Source organism: Eupeodes corollae, chromosome 1, assembly GCF_945859685.1.
Source record: "Eupeodes corollae chromosome 1, idEupCoro1.1, whole genome shotgun sequence".
Classification (NCBI taxonomy): Eukaryota; Metazoa; Arthropoda; class Insecta; order Diptera; family Syrphidae; genus Eupeodes; species Eupeodes corollae.
The window spans coordinates 306,214,952-306,231,818 of NC_079147.1; the positions used below are offsets into that span (position 1 = coordinate 306,214,952).

The 16,867-nt window shown below is 32.5% G+C and overlaps 2 protein-coding genes across 6 annotated transcripts in view; one reads left to right on the forward strand and one right to left on the reverse strand.

The window, feature by feature from the left end:
* Nucleotides 1–578: 578 nt before the first annotated feature.
* Nucleotides 579–2,271, forward strand: LOC129938748 (charged multivesicular body protein 7). Its single transcript, XM_056046476.1, has 4 exons — nucleotides 579–1,141; nucleotides 1,197–1,407; nucleotides 1,467–1,676; nucleotides 1,734–2,271. Exons 1-4 carry the CDS (start codon nucleotides 701–703, stop codon nucleotides 2,177–2,179), a joined length of 1,308 nt encoding a protein of 435 aa, XP_055902451.1. The 5' UTR covers nucleotides 579–700; the 3' UTR covers nucleotides 2,180–2,271.
* A 4,646-nt stretch (nucleotides 2,272–6,917) lies between these two features.
* Nucleotides 6,918–16,867, reverse strand: part of LOC129942421 (rho-related BTB domain-containing protein 1) — a 51,914-nt gene continuing 41,964 nt past the window's right edge. For 3 of the 5 annotated variants that reach the window (XM_056051343.1, XM_056051341.1, XM_056051345.1), the window contains 2 exons: nucleotides 12,955–13,120; nucleotides 6,918–12,854 (listed from right to left, as the gene is read on the reverse strand). In XM_056051343.1, the coding sequence (XP_055907318.1) occupies nucleotides 12,978–13,120 (143 nt within the window). In that variant the 3' untranslated portion in view covers nucleotides 6,918–12,854; nucleotides 12,955–12,977. The remainder of the gene's footprint in view (nucleotides 12,855–12,954; nucleotides 13,121–16,867) is intronic. The other 2 variants (XM_056051344.1, XM_056051342.1) reach the window with 1 other exon arrangement.

The window sequence follows — 16,867 nt, forward strand, 5'->3', positions numbered from 1 at the left end:
GGGTATATGGAAAGTTCTTTTGCATTTGAAACTAAAAGACATAAAATCTTTTCTTCTCGTATTTCAATAAAATCTCAAAAAATCAGTTATGGCTTTTTAAAACAAACCACTTTTGCGTGTTCAATGAGAAAAGTGAACTTAAAAATTTAATATAAAATAAAAATAAATTTGTCCTTACCCTACAGTTACCATAATTAATATTACTTTTCACATATTTATGAAATAAAATAAACAGCGTGTCAAATTCTTGCTGTACAAATAATAACCTGTTTTCTTATTAATAGTTAAAAAAAATCATACATTTTTAAGAAAGATGGATGTGAAATACACAATTCGCTAGTTGGGTAATTTAAATTGAAAGTAATTAAAGTATTGAGTAATTACTAAGAACTTTACTTTCAAATTGTGAAAACTAGTCAGAACTTTACTTACAAATTTTGAAACAATCCCTTAGTGTGAAAACCAATGACTTTTATGGTGTAGAGTCGCCTTTAGTTAAGATTCAATTTCCATTAATAAGCTAACATCCCTGGCAAAATCCAGTTCTACCACAATCTGTCAAAAAATTATTCACCAAAAACTTCTGACAGAAATTCTAAAAATAAAATCGCAACCAAAACAAAAACACTTTGAATTCCAGTATAAAATTTTCAAACTTAATTTTTTATTTAACTTTTTCTTATTTTTGTGTAACATTTCAATGGTCAGTACTAAGGACAAAACCCTCCTCTACCCACCATGTTGGTCCGATGATACCCGCATGGATGTTCTTATGGCTCCATTTCGCCTAAAATCCGTAAATCCCGAAAACTACGTATCAAAAATGATTTTCTGGCAGGAAATGATCACAAAATATTGTGAATTCAATGGATCCCCGTCATTCAATAAACGCCAATTGCAAGTAGCTTTCCATCGCAAGAATAAAACTCCCTACGGCTTGGATAATGTCCTCGAAGAGATGCGTAATACTCGGAAAATCCGAACAAGAACCGAGTACATGTATGACCCTGAGAACAGCTGGACTGGTTGGGCTATAAATAGTTTTGTCAAGAAACCTTTATGGTGGGGAGTGCGAAAGGTATGGACTGCAGGAGAGTCCGATGATGCTCTGCTCGATTTTATACAATTGGAAGTTGTTAAGGTAGAATAGTGTAAACTTTTGGAAAGAAAGATTGTCATCTTTTTGTCTCTTATAGAAAATGTGTAATGACCTTATTATTATCCTGCAAAAGCATTCTGGTAAACTTCTGCATTACGATGAAGTCAAGACGATTATCAGTGATGCTATAAACTTGAGTGACGATGGACTTCACATCTGCCTACATACATTGTTTTGCCAAAAGAAAGTTGTCCTTGAGTTTACTGTTGAAAACAATGAAAGAAAAATTCACTTGGTAAAAATTCCCGGTAAGGGCTTAGATGTAAAGAGTTACCTATCCCTTATTTCATTAACATTCTCTTCTTAGGCAAAACTGATCAAAATCCAGAGATCTCGGAGACCGATCGAGCGTTCCACAACCTACAGATGACACAGAAGAATCTCACAGCTCAACTAGAGTCCTTAGAATCAGATATCAAAATAACAGATGAAAAAGCACGACAATATTTGAAGGAGAACAAACGACAGCTCGCCAAGACCTATCTTAGGAAAAAGCATTTGTTAGAAAAGAATTATGGTAATTCAAGATATGCAGGTAGATAAATTCCTTTAACTTAATTTTGATTTTATACAGAAAAGCGAAGCATCGCTCTAAACAATGTCGAGACATTGCTCTCGAGTGTCGATGAAGCTCAAAACAACGGTGTCATACTTGAAACTTATAAAATCGGTTCGAAAGCCTTGCAGAAAGTTCTCAACGATTCGGGACTCAAGTACGATAACGTTGATGAAATTATTTCCGACATCAAAGAAGCAGTGGATACTCACGATGAAATTCAAGATACCATCGCAAGTGCTCATCTCAATGAAAAGTTCGATGATTATGACTTGGAGAAAGAACTGAGGGATATTGTCGGCGAAGAGAAGCCAGATGAGAGACCTGCTCAACCAGCAATTGACAATAATAATATGCAGAAAATAGAAGTTACCGACGAGGAATTGTTGGCGATGCTGGAGGGTTTAGAAGTTGAGAATGATTCCCCGACGAAGTTCGATCCAAATGCCAATGAGACTGCCTAAAGTGATTTGTTTATATTTATTTTTTGTTTCTCTCTTTATTTCAAGTTATTTTTCTAAATAAAAAAGTCAACGATCAATATTATAAAATATAATATACGTATTTTATTCGGGAAGGGAATTTTTGATTTTACTAAGTAATATATTTTGTTACCTAAAATGAATCGGTACAGAGTAGTTTGAGACTCATTGCAGTAAAATCAGAACCATATCGGGTCATGAGGCTTGGTTCTTTTTAATCTCCGAATATTGTCTCGTACATTTAATACGGACTCTATTTCGAAATAAGTATGACTTTTCAGTATTTATTGTTTTGATACAGTGTTTTTTTTAATCACTTCTGTTACCAATTTGAGTTTGAAGGTCGCCAATCTCTCATTTTATTGACGGTTTTTGGAAATTTGTGTGCAGAATCTGTATCGGATTTATCGGGCACCAATATTGTAGTATCACCGAGCAAAGACGGCCATGAAAGCGTTGATAAACACTGGAATTTCGCTTTTATTTAAAAGAAATAAGGTTGGCCCTAAGACTCTTCCTTGTGGAACACCGGCTGTAATTAATTCTCTTTAGGTCGAAATAATTTTGATCTCACCTTACCTTTTTTTAGAGAGAGAGAATTCTCTCAATTTATTTAGCTAAATTTGCTATTAATTACAATAAATATGTGATAAATAGGTATATAAGATAGGTATATGTTATTTGTCAACTTCTATATCAAACTATTTTGAGATCTTGCATTTCTAAATGCTTGCAGTTTAAAATTCTTTATATTTCTTAACAAATATGGTTGAACATCTGTAAATTGCTCATAGAGCTTTCAATTATTAAATACAAAACAGTAGAACAGAACTCAGAATTCGGTTTAAAAATTACATTGTAAATATTTCGAATCTTTCGAAAAAAACCTACTTTTCTTTTGAAATATATTGCACATGTTGTTCAAAACTTAATTTATAGTCAATAATTACACCTAAATACTTTATTTGTAAAACATGTTCTACAATTTCTTGATCTATAGTAACGTTAACATTAACTCCTTCATTTAAAGCCATACACTTAGTTTTTGTTACATTTAGTTTAAGTTTATTAGCCTTCAGCGACACATTTAAAATATCAAGGTCTTCTTTTAACAGTCTTTCACATTCCTGGTTGTTTCCGCTTCAACAAATAATAGGAAATCGTCTGCAAACAAAGCAAGCTCACAATTTTTAATAATTTTGTTCATGTCATTGATGTAGTAGTTAAACAGTAATGGCCCAAGTATTGATCCTTGCGGGACCCCCAGATCAATAGGTTCAGGATCAGATATCACATTATTGATTTTGTAATTGAAAATTTAGAATGAAACAACAACAACTTGTGTGTGCTACCACTAAGTTCATAGGCTGGAGTTATAGCTATTTAGGATTTTGGTTCTTTGAGAACGTCTCAATAAAAAACTACGAAGCCAATCAAGAGCAACATCATTGATTCCATACTTGCACAATTTCTCCAGCAATACCTACATAAGAATCGATTGTCTCAAAAGCTCGTTTAAGGTCAAGAAAAACGCATACAACTTTCTTACCTTTTGAGATAGATTCTTTCCAACTTAACAGTACCATGTTTACTGCAGATTCACAAGAATGTGATTGACGGAACCCTGATTGATTTTCAATAATTATTTTATTATAAGACAAATATTTTGAAAGTTTTTTATGTCAATATCATGTGTGTATCCGAGTAATTAGATGGACCTTTGGAAGATTGTGCCTCTAGTGTTGACGGTTGAGTTTTGCACAATTCTTTCCAGAACGATGTTGAAGAAGTCGCATGACAGTGCATCGCCTTGTCTAAAACCTTTTTTGACATCAAATGCATCGGTAAGATCTTTTCCGACCTTGATAGAGCAGAGTGCATTCTCCATCGTCATTCTGCACAAACGGATAAGTTTGACAGGGATGCCAAAACTAGACATTGCTCAGTAGAGCTCTTCCCTATAGATGGTGTCATACGCGGCTTTAAAATCGATAAAGAGATGGTGGATATCGATTTGAAGTTCCTGGGTTTTTCCAAGATCTGCCGTAGTGTGAATATTTGGTCGATAGTGGACTTTCCTGGTCTGAAGCCACACTGATAAAAACAAATCAGGTTGTTGACGAACGGCTTCAGACGTTCACATAGTACGGCAGAAGGGATCTTATATTGCAATTTTAAGGAGACTTATGTCTCTGTAGTTGGCGCAATTTAGAGGGTCGCCTTTTGTATGTATTGGGCAAATATACTGAGATTCCACTCATCGGGCATGCTTTCTTCAGACCATATTTTGCAGATGAGTTGGTGCATGCTTTCTACCAAGTCATCGAGTGCTGCTTTTAATAGTTCGGCAGCGATGTCGTCAGCTCCAGCAGCTTTGTTTGACTTATGTTTAGATATAGCTATCTTTACTAGGTCGGGTAGGCGGAATTGTTGATATGCGTCGCCGAGGTTGAGAGGTTCTATCTCCCTTACAGCGGAATTCGGTTCGTCATTGCCGTTATATAATTTGGAAAAGTGATCTTTCCATATTCTCAGCAAAGACTGCGGTTCTACTACGATGTTCCCCTGACGCTCTCTTTTTTTCCATCTAAGAAGCCGGTGTTCCTCTCTCCTATTCTGCTCGTGAGCAGCTCTGGTTCTTTTGTGCAGCGCCGTTTTGTAAGCATCTTGTTTCGCTGCGTGCGCTTACCGGTATTCGTCATCAAACCAGGGGTTTCGCTGTTGTGGCCCTGTGAAACCTACCACTTCAGGGGCGGCATCTCTGATGGATGGCAAGGCAATGCTGCAACTGGTTTTCAATGCTTAATGCAGGCAGCATAGGACTCCTTTAGGAATAAAAAAAATATTGTAAACAAACATAAAAGCTCTGTATTCTTCTCCTTTATAATTGTTCCTGAAATTGGGAGGTTTTCATTCCTGGTTTCCGTAAACTATTTAGAGACAGCCTTGTCAACACGATCATATTTAAGAGCAGGTTTTTTTTTCTCATTTAGGTTTTTTACAGCATTTTTTTTTCTTAATTTTGAGTTATAGAGAAATTCGAGTTATGGAAGTTCGACTGTATTACTATTATAAATAGAAAGGGGTTTATTTGAAATGTAGGTCTGGTCCTCCGAAATTTACTTGATCGTTTTAAGGAAATTTTTATTTCTTGGTAAATAACTTATTAACATCCTTCTAAAGTATTCTATTATTATTTACTAATTTTAAACAAATAATTATGACTGCAAGCGTGCAGTTGTACTCGTAATTGTAGGCATGAAGTTATCTGAGGATATTTTAGGCAGGCATGGGCAGCCTAAATCTTCTCAAATTAGCAGTTAGGAGTAAGTCCCCTTCATTCCTGCCATTTCTTGCACACAGGAAATCAATCTGCCAAGTTCAAGTTGATATATAAAAGTCGTTGCTTACATGTGAATTAGAATTTGAAAATTTATATAGAAAAACATAACACCAATTGCTTTGTTTATTTTTTCTTTATTTCTATTCTCTGATTTGACAAACCAAAATGTATTATTATTAATCTTTGTTTTGTTTTTTGTTGTAAGGGAAAAAGAGCGACAAAAAATATACTTTATATGCACCTCTTCTCATAAAAAGACAGTTAATATTAATAATAATTAATTGTTTTACAAACATAAATATACAAGTTATTTAATAAAATTTCTATTAAAAATGTTTTTATTTTGTATTCATATGTAATTATAATCAAGCAAATAAGAATTTAATTCTTTATTTCCTCTGTTTAACATAAAACAAAGAGTTTAATTTTTTTAAATTTTTGTTTAAATTGTTTAAACTCGCAATTGACACTTTTTTTGTTAGTTTAACTATTTTCTATTTTTTAATTTTGTTTGCTTAGCAAATCATTCTGTTTTCGGTACTCAGTCTCATTTATGAAGTAACACATTTCTTTTAGTTGCTGAATAAAGGAAACATTTTTATTTTTTTTAAATATATTTTTAAAAAAGCGAAATCAAAATAAAATAGTAAATAAAATGAAATAAATGAAAAGTTTAGAAAATACAAAATAAACTAACTTTTTTCTAGAACTGGTCACAGGTCCCCAGATTTTCTCTGTACTTACTCGTAAGTAAAGCTAAGTGTTTTAAGAAACTTTGGAACAATTCAATGCGGTTGTAAGAAATCAAACTTCTATTTTTGAGAAAATCTTATCATTTCCGGTACATATTTGAGTTCAAACATTTTCACAGATTATTTTCTACATAAGAAAAGTTGCATTGGAAAATACAAAAACTTATTCCACAAGGTAAATGTAATCTATTTCAACCGCAGATTTTTTCAAAACCTCGAATGAACTAAGGTGCTTTACAAAAGTATGAGGGCAGTGTAGTTTTTTTTAAGAATATACAAAATACACAAACATTTCCCTGACAACATAATCTTTTTGTCTTGAGAATTTGGTTGCACTATTTTCAAATGGTAAATAAGCTACATTAACAGTTTTTGAAATGTTCCAACAACGAATTAAATCAAATCGGAAATTTGTTTTAACGGGTTTGAACACCTTATCTTGCAAACTTAATTCTCAAAAAGGAACCCTATTGCCAAAAAAAGCCACTCACCACCTCTGGAAACGGGCTCAACTAACTAATTTTAATCGAAATCAAAACTACTACAATATTTAGACAAATACTGAAAGAAAGGAGACAAAAGTTAAGCAGAAAAGTAAATTGAATCAAATCAAAAAAAAAAAACATAATACAAACATTTATAAATTATATTTAACAACACTTAAAATCACATTTATTTTTATTTTTAAATCAAAACATCGTCATTTTTGTTTTTACAAATTACATTCCTAGATTATTTATATGAATTTAATAGAGAAGCATGTTCGGCAATTGGTTTAAATTTTTTAAAAATATGTTTTCTTTCAATTTTAACTTTTTGTTTTTTTTTTTGTTAATTTATTAAATAATAAAAACTGGCAGCTAAAATGTATTTTTCATCTTCTTATAAGAATTTTACATTTTTGTTTTTATGAATTTGTATATTCTTGTGTATATGCAAATGGACAATATTTGTTTTTAAATTAATTTATCTATATATATAAAAGTTGTTGTTGACAAGTAAAACAATATAGTAATTTTATAATTTATACTTGTTGTTTGGCATTGTTTTTTATAGCAAAATTGTTTTATTAAGCAAAAACACAACACAATACAACACAACAAAATTGAAACATAACAAAATTATAATTTTTAATGTTTGTTTTTGTTTATATTTGTTGTTGCAATTTTTAAAAATAAACAAATTTTGAGTATTGTGATGTATAAAATTCAAACATACATATATTCACCGGAATGTTAATATTTCTAACGGTTTTTTTTGTTGTTATTGTTTAGTTTAACAAGATTTTATAATTGTGTATGTCCCATTATAATATTGCTTGATTTAATTTATTTAGTAAGCATTTTGTGTTTTTGTTTTTCATTTTCATTTTGTCTATTTTTGAATTATTATAATTGCATTATTTTGCCATAATAAGAAAATAACATATAATAGAATAATTAAACTATATAATAATGTATTATTGCACATTTAAAACAAATATAATAACAAATAAAATAATACTGGTAACAATAACATTAATTCTTTTTATTTATGTTTATTTTTTAGTTTAGTAATTTTTTCATTTGTATTTGTATTTGGTTTTGTTTTTTTACTTTTTATTTTGTTTTGGCGAAATTCTAATATTTTATTTTTTACTATAACTATTTATACATATCTGCGAAAAATGGCGGATTAGTTAAGCCTAGATAAGACTGACTACAAACTTCCTACGAATTCCCTAAGGCTGGTTTTGTTTGTTACAGGTGAAATTTTTTATTTTTATTTTTAGTTTAATGTCATTTGAGGAAAATGATAATATTTTTTTTTTCTTAAGGATTAATCTCATTTGTAATCGCAGCATTCATTACAAAATTATGGCAAGTTGTTAAATTTTGAAATTAAAACTAAAAAAAGGGATAAGTTATAGGTAAGTCTGCAATTTTCGAAGAGACCCCAGGGCAATGATGAGAAAGCTTTAAGGCTTTAATTCTGTGACTATACAAAAAGGAGTTAAATTTAATCACGTAGTATTTTTCGATTTATTATAATTTCTTAAAATGCAAGTTATTTATAGTAAAAAGCAGGCAGTTTAAAACATTTGTATAGTAAATAAAATAAGGGCCTATACGAAAAATTAAAAGGCAATCAATTAATGCGATGACGTAGTAGTCCCTCTACGGAATGTTAAACAAAGTTACTAAATACATTTAAAATTTAAAACAAATCGCCAGTCATTCGAAGCGAGTTGCGAAAAATGTCGTTAAGGGATTAGGCTAACCAGAGGACGAAAAATATGTTGTTTTTTTTTTTAATTCTTTTCACGAATACTATAAAATAAGTCGAGATTAATGAGATACATCTTCTAAAGAAAAACAAAGCAGCTGGACTTGATCGTATTCCCGCAGAATTCCTTAAAGCAGACACCGAGGTAGCTTCCCGTATTTTGCTTAAACTCGTGCAGGCTGTCTGGGAGAGTGAAACTTACACAAGGGACTGGAAGGATGGAGTTATTGTAAAGTTACCAAAGAAAGGAAACCTCAAAAACTGTAATAATTGGCGCGGTATCACATTTCTATCCGTTTTTCCGAAGTCAATGGCAACTATTATTCTCGAGAGGATTCAGTCCAGGATCGAGTCTACCCTAAATAACACCTTGCGAATCATACTCGAACAATCATCTGAGTACCAATCACCGCTGTATCTAATATTTGTAGATTTTGAGAAGGTGTTCGATAGGGTCAATCGTGATTGCATCTGGAGATCGCTTATTACGCGAGGAATCCTTGAGAAAATTGTCGCTGTTATTAAAGAATCGTACAACAACGCAAGGTGTTTTGTGTTGCACAATGGAAATCTTTCCGTCCGGGCAGTTTAAGTATCTTGGAGGTTTTATAGCTCTCGATGGCGGAACGGACCTGGATGTTAACAGTAGAATAAACAAAGTACGTAGTGCATTTGGAATCCTTTTTCCTGTGTGGAATTCTAACAAAATATCGCTACGCACCAAGTTGAAACTCTTCGAATCCAACGCCAAATCAGTGCTGTTATATGGTTCTGAAACATGGAAATGCTCTGTTAACATCTCTAGCAAACTACAAGCTTTAGTTAAGCGTTGTCTGCGCTTTATTCTGAAGATCCTGTGGCGCAAGCCATATCTAACGTTGAGCTGTGAAATAGGACCGGACAGACAAAATTGGACGTATACATCATGCAACGGAAATGGCGTTGGATAGGCCACACACTGAGGAAACCTGACGAAAATGTAGCAAAACAATCCGTCCAATGGAATCCCCAGGGTAATAGACGCATTGGAAGACCAAAGACAACTTGGAGGTTATCAGTTTTGAAGGAGGCTCGGTCTCAAGGTATTCAATCGTGGCCACAGTTGAGGTCAGTTGCGGTGAATCGTGATAGGTGGAAGGATCTTTTTGCTGCCCCATGCTTCAGGAGGAGTTAAAGCGCTGCTGTACTTGCAGCCGGACAACATATATAATATACATAAACGGGACTCCTAACTACAAAATGGCGGCGAGTAATGAATTTGTTTTAAATGGTCCAAACCTAACTATTGATTTTAAGCCAATTGGCGTACTTTCAAAGTAAAAAGAAAAATGATCTTTAAAAAATATAAAAAGTAGAACGTATTTTCAAAGAAATATTCAAAATTTTAAGTTAATCGGTTGAAAATTGTGCGGACAACTTAAAAAATTCAGTATTTAGATAAACGCGTTTGAAGTTTTAAGAACTAGGGAATAATTTTGAAATACCTTCAATACATACATTCAAACAATGTTTCCTTAAATTACCGGCCATAATAGTTTACGTCAGTTTGTTTGAGGTCTTAGGGGACTATTTAACATATTTATTTCTAAAGACATTCAAAACTAAAATTTCACATTTTTCAACACATAATTTAAACAAAAAAAGGATCATGTATGTTTTTCAAGCTGAACCCAAGCAGGTACAATGGGTAAGTATAGTTGTTAATATTGTTTTCGACAAAGATAACTTGTCTGGCATACTTTGTAGCCTCTATAAGAGGCTATTCAGAAAAGCGCTTTGAATTCGAAGGTACGAGAATTGCATATTTTCTAAGGTACTATCGGGCTAAAGCTCTGTGGAACGATAGCAAGTCATCTTCGGAATCTGCTGGCGGATTTATGAAACTTCCAAGAGTTCACTTATGTAGGTACAATTTAGCAAGGACCATTTTTTGTTCCGAATTTGTATTTTATTGGGAACGATGTGTAAAGTAAACTTTATTTTTGTCAGGTTGACCTGTGTGAAGCCCAAGTTATGGAGAGTATTGAAATTAGGGATTTTCAGCATTCTTGTGAGTCATAACCACTGATATTCTTATTGAAATCCAATCAATTTTAAATTACCAACTTTAACTAGAAGCTAAAGATTTCAGCCACTTTTGTTTGCACCAGAATAACATACGTATCAAAAGTATGAGGTAGACCCAATTGTTTCTTGAAACAAACAGGGTTTTCTTTTATAAACTATTCCGAATAATATTGACCAAAATACTTGATCACCGTCTTGATCAAAAACAATTTTCTTGCTATACCAGTGCGGTTTTTATATCCTTATCTTATTTCCAAAATATGGACTCAGTGGGCATTGAGTGGATGTGGCTGTTCAAGATGGAAACGGACACATTTAGGCCTGTTTAATGTCCCATTGTGATACCACATGAATCTTCAGGCTTTTTCCTAAGCTCAATGAAACCAGTTTAAGTCTCTTACGAAAAGTGAGAGGCTAATTATGCTGATATGATTTAAATCGTTTAGATAGTTAAAGATGAAATCTCCAAGGTAATTCTCGGGTTTTCGAGCTAGAGCAGGGCATGTGCAGAGAAGATGAAGAACCGTTTCTTCCTCGTCCATACAGCTTCTGCAAAAGTCATTTAAGAATACGCCTAGTCTCGTGGCGTGCTTTCCTATTAGACAGTATCCGGTTATGACATCTATTATCGAGCTTATATGCGATCTGCTTAGAGAGAGCAAGCACCTTGAACGGTTTAAATCCAGTGTTGGCCAGATGTTATTTTGTGACTTGACACGTGGTGATGTTGTTCCACCTGGTGCCTGCCCTCCTCACAGCGTCTTGCATTAGCAGCAGTTTACAAGTAGCGATTGGTATGCCAGTACTTTCCAAACGCAATAGCATGGGCTGTACTGTACCGTTCTTGGCGAGTTCATCTGCCTTACAGTTACCTGGAATGTCTCTATGACCCGGCACCCAGCAAAGGTGAATAACCACTGTAGAACATAATGAAAGGAAATCTCTAAATTTTTTTTTACAAATTTAAGTTATGATATTTATGACTATAAGTTAGTCCTGGTATTAAGGCTCCTATCAATGATCAATTGAAAAGAAATAATCTTTCCAAAATTCTAGTATGGCCCAAACCCTTGATAGTGTTAATGAGGGTCAAGTTTCTAAAAATGAAATGAAAAAGGGAAAACAACTCAGTTGATTTTTCGTTAACTAGAAAAGTCTTACATTTAAATATGCCTTTTTATGTATAGACTACATCACATTTTATATATGACTAATTATTTAACTTTTTAAAGATCAGTGAACTGCTGCGTATTACAGATGAGATAATAACCGTGTAATAGGATGGCATAATAATGAATTGTTTTATTAGTTAAGTGGTCTCAAATAGAATATAAATATGTTCTTTGTTTTTTTTTAGATACTCACAGATAATTTTTTTTTAAACAACCACTTTTTTCTTAAGCTGTACAAAACATATATTTTATATAAATACATATCCATATATATACGAGTATGAATGTGAATTAATCAATAAAATTGTCATACAATAAATTCTTTCATTGGTAATTTTTGTTTTATTTTTTTCTATTATTATAATAATAATAATTGTTATTATTATTGCAAACTATATGTTGTATATATTTCTAAGTAATTCTCATTTGCAGTTGTGCAATATACTTGGATATATATATGTATACATAAATATATAAATAAATATGTATAAATACTTTTTATTTTGTTTTTGTTATCGTTTTTTTTACTGAATTAAGGTACTTAAAAGGATTGTTTGGAAAAGTTTTGAGATTGAAACAGAAAACATTTCATTATTTTTTAATAATTTTTGTAATTTATTATTTTTCTTATAAAAAACGGCTTTTTTATTTATGATGTAGGAAAAAATAATATTTATTAAATAAAAAAATTGTAAAAATGTAAATAAATTTGAATTTGTTTTAGGAAAGAAGATTTTTACGAATATAATAATTGGAAAGCTTAATTTTGTTCATATATATATAAATATACCAGTTTATTTTGTAATTGTATTATAAATTGTAAGGGCTGAAAAAATAAACTTACGGATTTTCTTTTTTGTTTTTTTGTTTTAATTTTAAAAAGACAAAAAAAAAAAAGATTTTCTTTTTATATTTTTTTAGTTTCGAATTTAGTTGGTTTGTGGACAATATATAAAAATTTGATTTGCTATGTGTAGATTTGGAATAAAATTAATATACTTAAAATAGTACAGATAAAACAAATCAGCACGGGCAGAATCACAATGAAGCGCAGTGATCTACAATTTTTTAAACAGGAACAACAAAAACATGTAGGATCAATCAAATGTGTGTGGAAATTTTGAAAAAGAAAACAATAATCATTTTTTATTTACTTACCTTCTCTGCCCCAAGGCTGGATGTCAGAGATTCAAATCAACTTCCTGCTCCATGTCAATGTGATTAATTGAATTTGCAGTGCTGTTAAATATTTGATTTCCTTCGGCATCGTTGTTATTGCCATTATTATCGCCTCTTCGATTTTTACCTATTAGCCAAGAAAATACTTTTTCCAAATTTCACAATTATTGTCAAGTAAACTAAAAAAGATAATCTCATTCACTACAAAAGACACACGCACAACACCCAACGAAACCAATGTCGAAGTATTTTACACCAAATTCTTGAAGGTAGGAGAGTTCCATCAGGAGGGAGTAATGACTTACTTATGAAACCCCTGAAGTTCTTATATTTTGTTTTAAATAAATTAAATTATGTTCGTGGAAAATTATAAATTCTTGTTAATGGATACTTTAAATGGATTAGAAACAATAGAAATTAAAGATTCAGACACCCAATTTCTTCACAGAAGTTCTAAGCTGTCTTACTATCCAATCTTGCGAGGCTATTAAATCTGCACCTGATACGTTGATACGATTGCATGCAATATATTAGTGTCTCAAGAAGTTTTTTGTAATAATTTAAAAGTTCTTGGAACGGCAATACAAAAATAATCAAGAACTATTATAAGATATTGCATTTTAAAGATGGCAGCATACTGTTGCTAATATTTGTTTCTTCGTCTCTGACGATGTTTCCAAATTCTTAAAAAACAAATTGTCCCCACCATATATTGTCACCAAATTTATTTTTTTAAACTAAAAAGATTCCATTTGGGAAAACTAATCTTTGGATAACATAAAATGAAAATTAACTGAAATCGCGTAGCAATTCTTCTTTTATGACAATTCAACCGTAAAAAACTAGTATTTTTGTATTATTATTTATTTTAACACTCCTTAGGAAATATGGATTGCTACAATAAAAACTGCCAAGAGGGTGCTAATAATAATCCTCTATTTGCCTGTTTCGGACCCTGTGGTAATCTTTACCATGCAAACCATGGTTCAACCAACGCTTTCATTGAAAAAATAGCCAATTCTAAATTTGCTTACTGGTACTGTCACGACTGCCGTAAGCTCTCAGTATCTCAACTAGCTTTTAAAATGTCTTCTTTTAAGGCTGACGTTTTAAAACTTTCTAAAGATTTTGAAGAGCTACTGTAGAGTCTTTCAACACTGCAGTTTGCAAATTAAATGCATACTCTGTAACCAATATCATGGTCGATAGTTCTACTTCGACTAATGATTTGGCACAGCCTATTCCCACTACTTTCTCTTCTACATGTGAAGATATTCTCGCCCAATCAGGTTCTGGTGTTAATAACGCAGAAAGTGTACCTGAGAAACAAAAGAAAAAGTCTAAGAAAAGAAGCCGAGAAAACTCTGAACATGCTAGAAATTCTACCCCACCATCAAAAAGAACAAATGTCAACATCACTCCAAAACTTACAGATCCCACCAGAACTCCCAATATACCTCAAATTGTTGCCTCAGATTTAGCTTCCAATGGTGACACCGTTACAGGAACTGTAATAAACAACGTCATCCCTATCAAAGCTGTCTCCAAACCAAAAATAATTTTTATATCTCGTCTGGACCCAGTTACTACGCCAGAAGATATAACTTCCCACTTAGTATCTACCAAGAGCATACCTTCCAGCTCATCTATCAGGTGTACTAAGATCAGTAAACCAAAAAGCTTTGTTTCCTCTTTTAAATTAATAACGAATCCCACTTACTTTGACTCTATTTGCAACCCAAATATATGGCCCGAAGAGACTTTAGTCAAAGAATTTACTCAAATTCAAAAACAGGGTGTTTCTTTGAAAAACAAATCAAAAAACTTAACAGGCTTACGCTCTTCTACCAAAACGTAAGGGGACTTCGTAGCAAGACTACTGACATTTTTCTTAACTCCCAATCATTTCCACACGACGTATTCGTTTTGACAGAAACGTGGCTTAATTCAAGCTTTTCCGACACAGAACTTTTTAGTCAAGAGTTCGAAGTTTACAGAAAAGATCGTCATGTTGGTAATGCAAGGGATTTAGGTGGAGGTGTTCTCATAGCGGTAAAAAATACATATTTCTCTTCTTCTGTATCTTTTCCATTTGTATTATCAATTGAACTGGTATGTGTAAAGATAATGGTACAGACTAAGACTTTTTTCATTTTAAACGTTTACATTCCTCCAAAAAGTTTGGAGTCTGTTTATAACGATCTCTCCTTGGCATTAGACTATCTTATAAATTTGTCCAGCTCTGACACCAATATCTTACTTTTAGTTGATTTTAATTTACCACACATTGACTGGATTCCATCCGAAGACGAATCCTGCCTTGAAGCCTCTCCTTCTTCTTCACAAATGGAACTATCTCTTCTCGATAAAGTAATTCTTACTGACTTACAGCAAACAAGTTGTATTAAAAACTCAAAAAATCGAATTCTCGATTTAGTCTTTTCTTCTGACGCTATTAGTACTCTTGTTCTAGAGTCTAGATCAGGAATTACTAATATTGACAAATATCACCCCCCTTTGGACATTTTTTTTGACTTAAGTAATCACCTTACTAATCACAGTAATTCTTTTGATTGCTTATATAATTTTGATTTCAGAAGAGCCAATTTCCAGCAGTTGTCTGAAGATTTAACCATTTCTGGAATTGCTGATAAACTATCATTTTCTAACATTGACGAAGCAGTTTCAACTTTTTATAGGATCCTTAATTGTTGTTTTGAAAAAAATTTACCGATAAAGAAATCAAGAAATACAAACTTTAGCCATCCTTGGTACACGAAAGAATTGCGTTTACTGCGTAACAAAAGAAATAAGGCATGGAAAACGTATCTCAAAACTCTGTCTCCAGTCAACTTCTCTTTTTATGTTGAACTCTTTAACCAATTTAAATCTCTTTCTAATTATTTATATGCTTTTTATGTTCCTGATATGGGCACCTCTTTGAAAGAGAATCCTAAAAAATTTTGGAATTTTGTAAACTCAAAGAAAAAATCAGATGGCTTTCCAGTTATCTTCAATTACAAGAACCTTTCGTTAGATAAAACTTTTGATATCTGTTTCGCGACGAATTTCCGTGAGTCATTTGTTAATAGCCCTCAAGAAGTTGATGAAGTATATTTTCATAATAATCACACTTTTTCGTAAACTAGCTGTTGCCACATACCTGTGCTACAGAGTACGGTCCTGGATCTTTTATCTACGTTGAATGATGACTGCTCAGCCGGTCCTGATGGTATTCCCCCGATAGTACTAAAAAGGTGTAGTAATGTTTTAGTTGAACCCCTTACGTTTTTATTCAAACTTTCCCTAAAAACAGGCAAATTTCCCAGTATATGGAAGAAGTCATTTCTTACACCAATTTTCAAGAAAGGTAACAAGTCGGATATAAGCAACTACAGGCCCATTGCAAAGCTTTCTTGCATTCCTAAAGTATTTGAACAAGTTGTTTGTGAAAGCGTAGCATATTTTAGTAAAAATATCATTTGCGAACAGCAACATGGTTTTGTGAAAAAAAGATCAACCGTTACTAATCTCCTCACATTCTCAAACATATGTTCAAACGCTTTAGAACAAGGTTATGAAGTTGACTGTGTATACACCGACTTTTCTAAAGCTTTTGACCAACTAAGCCACGAAATTATTTTATTTAAACTTAAGGCTCTTGGTTTTCCACCATTTTTCTTAGCTTGGATTAAGTCATACCTTGAAAACAGATCCTACGAGGTAAAATTTAGAAATTGTCAATCTGAACCTTTCGTTGCTCAATCTGGTGTTCCCCAGGGAAGCCATCTTGGCCCTTTTCTGTTCATCCTGTCTATTGACGATGTATCGTCATGTCTACGCTCAAGTGAACTTCTTATTTTTGCTGACGATATGAAGATTTTCAAAATAA

Excerpts from the sequence above, each read along its gene's own strand:
- LOC129938748 (XM_056046476.1), top strand. The coding sequence starts at position 701 with ATGGTCAGTACTAAGGACAAAACCCTCCTCTACCCACCATGTTGGTCC. Across the intron at positions 1,142-1,196 it reads TACAATTGGAAGTTGTTAAG|AAAATGTGTAATGACCTTAT; the intron begins GTAGAATAGTGT and ends TGTCTCTTATAG. Across the intron at positions 1,408-1,466 it reads TCACTTGGTAAAAATTCCCG|GCAAAACTGATCAAAATCCA; the intron begins GTAAGGGCTTAG and ends TTCTCTTCTTAG.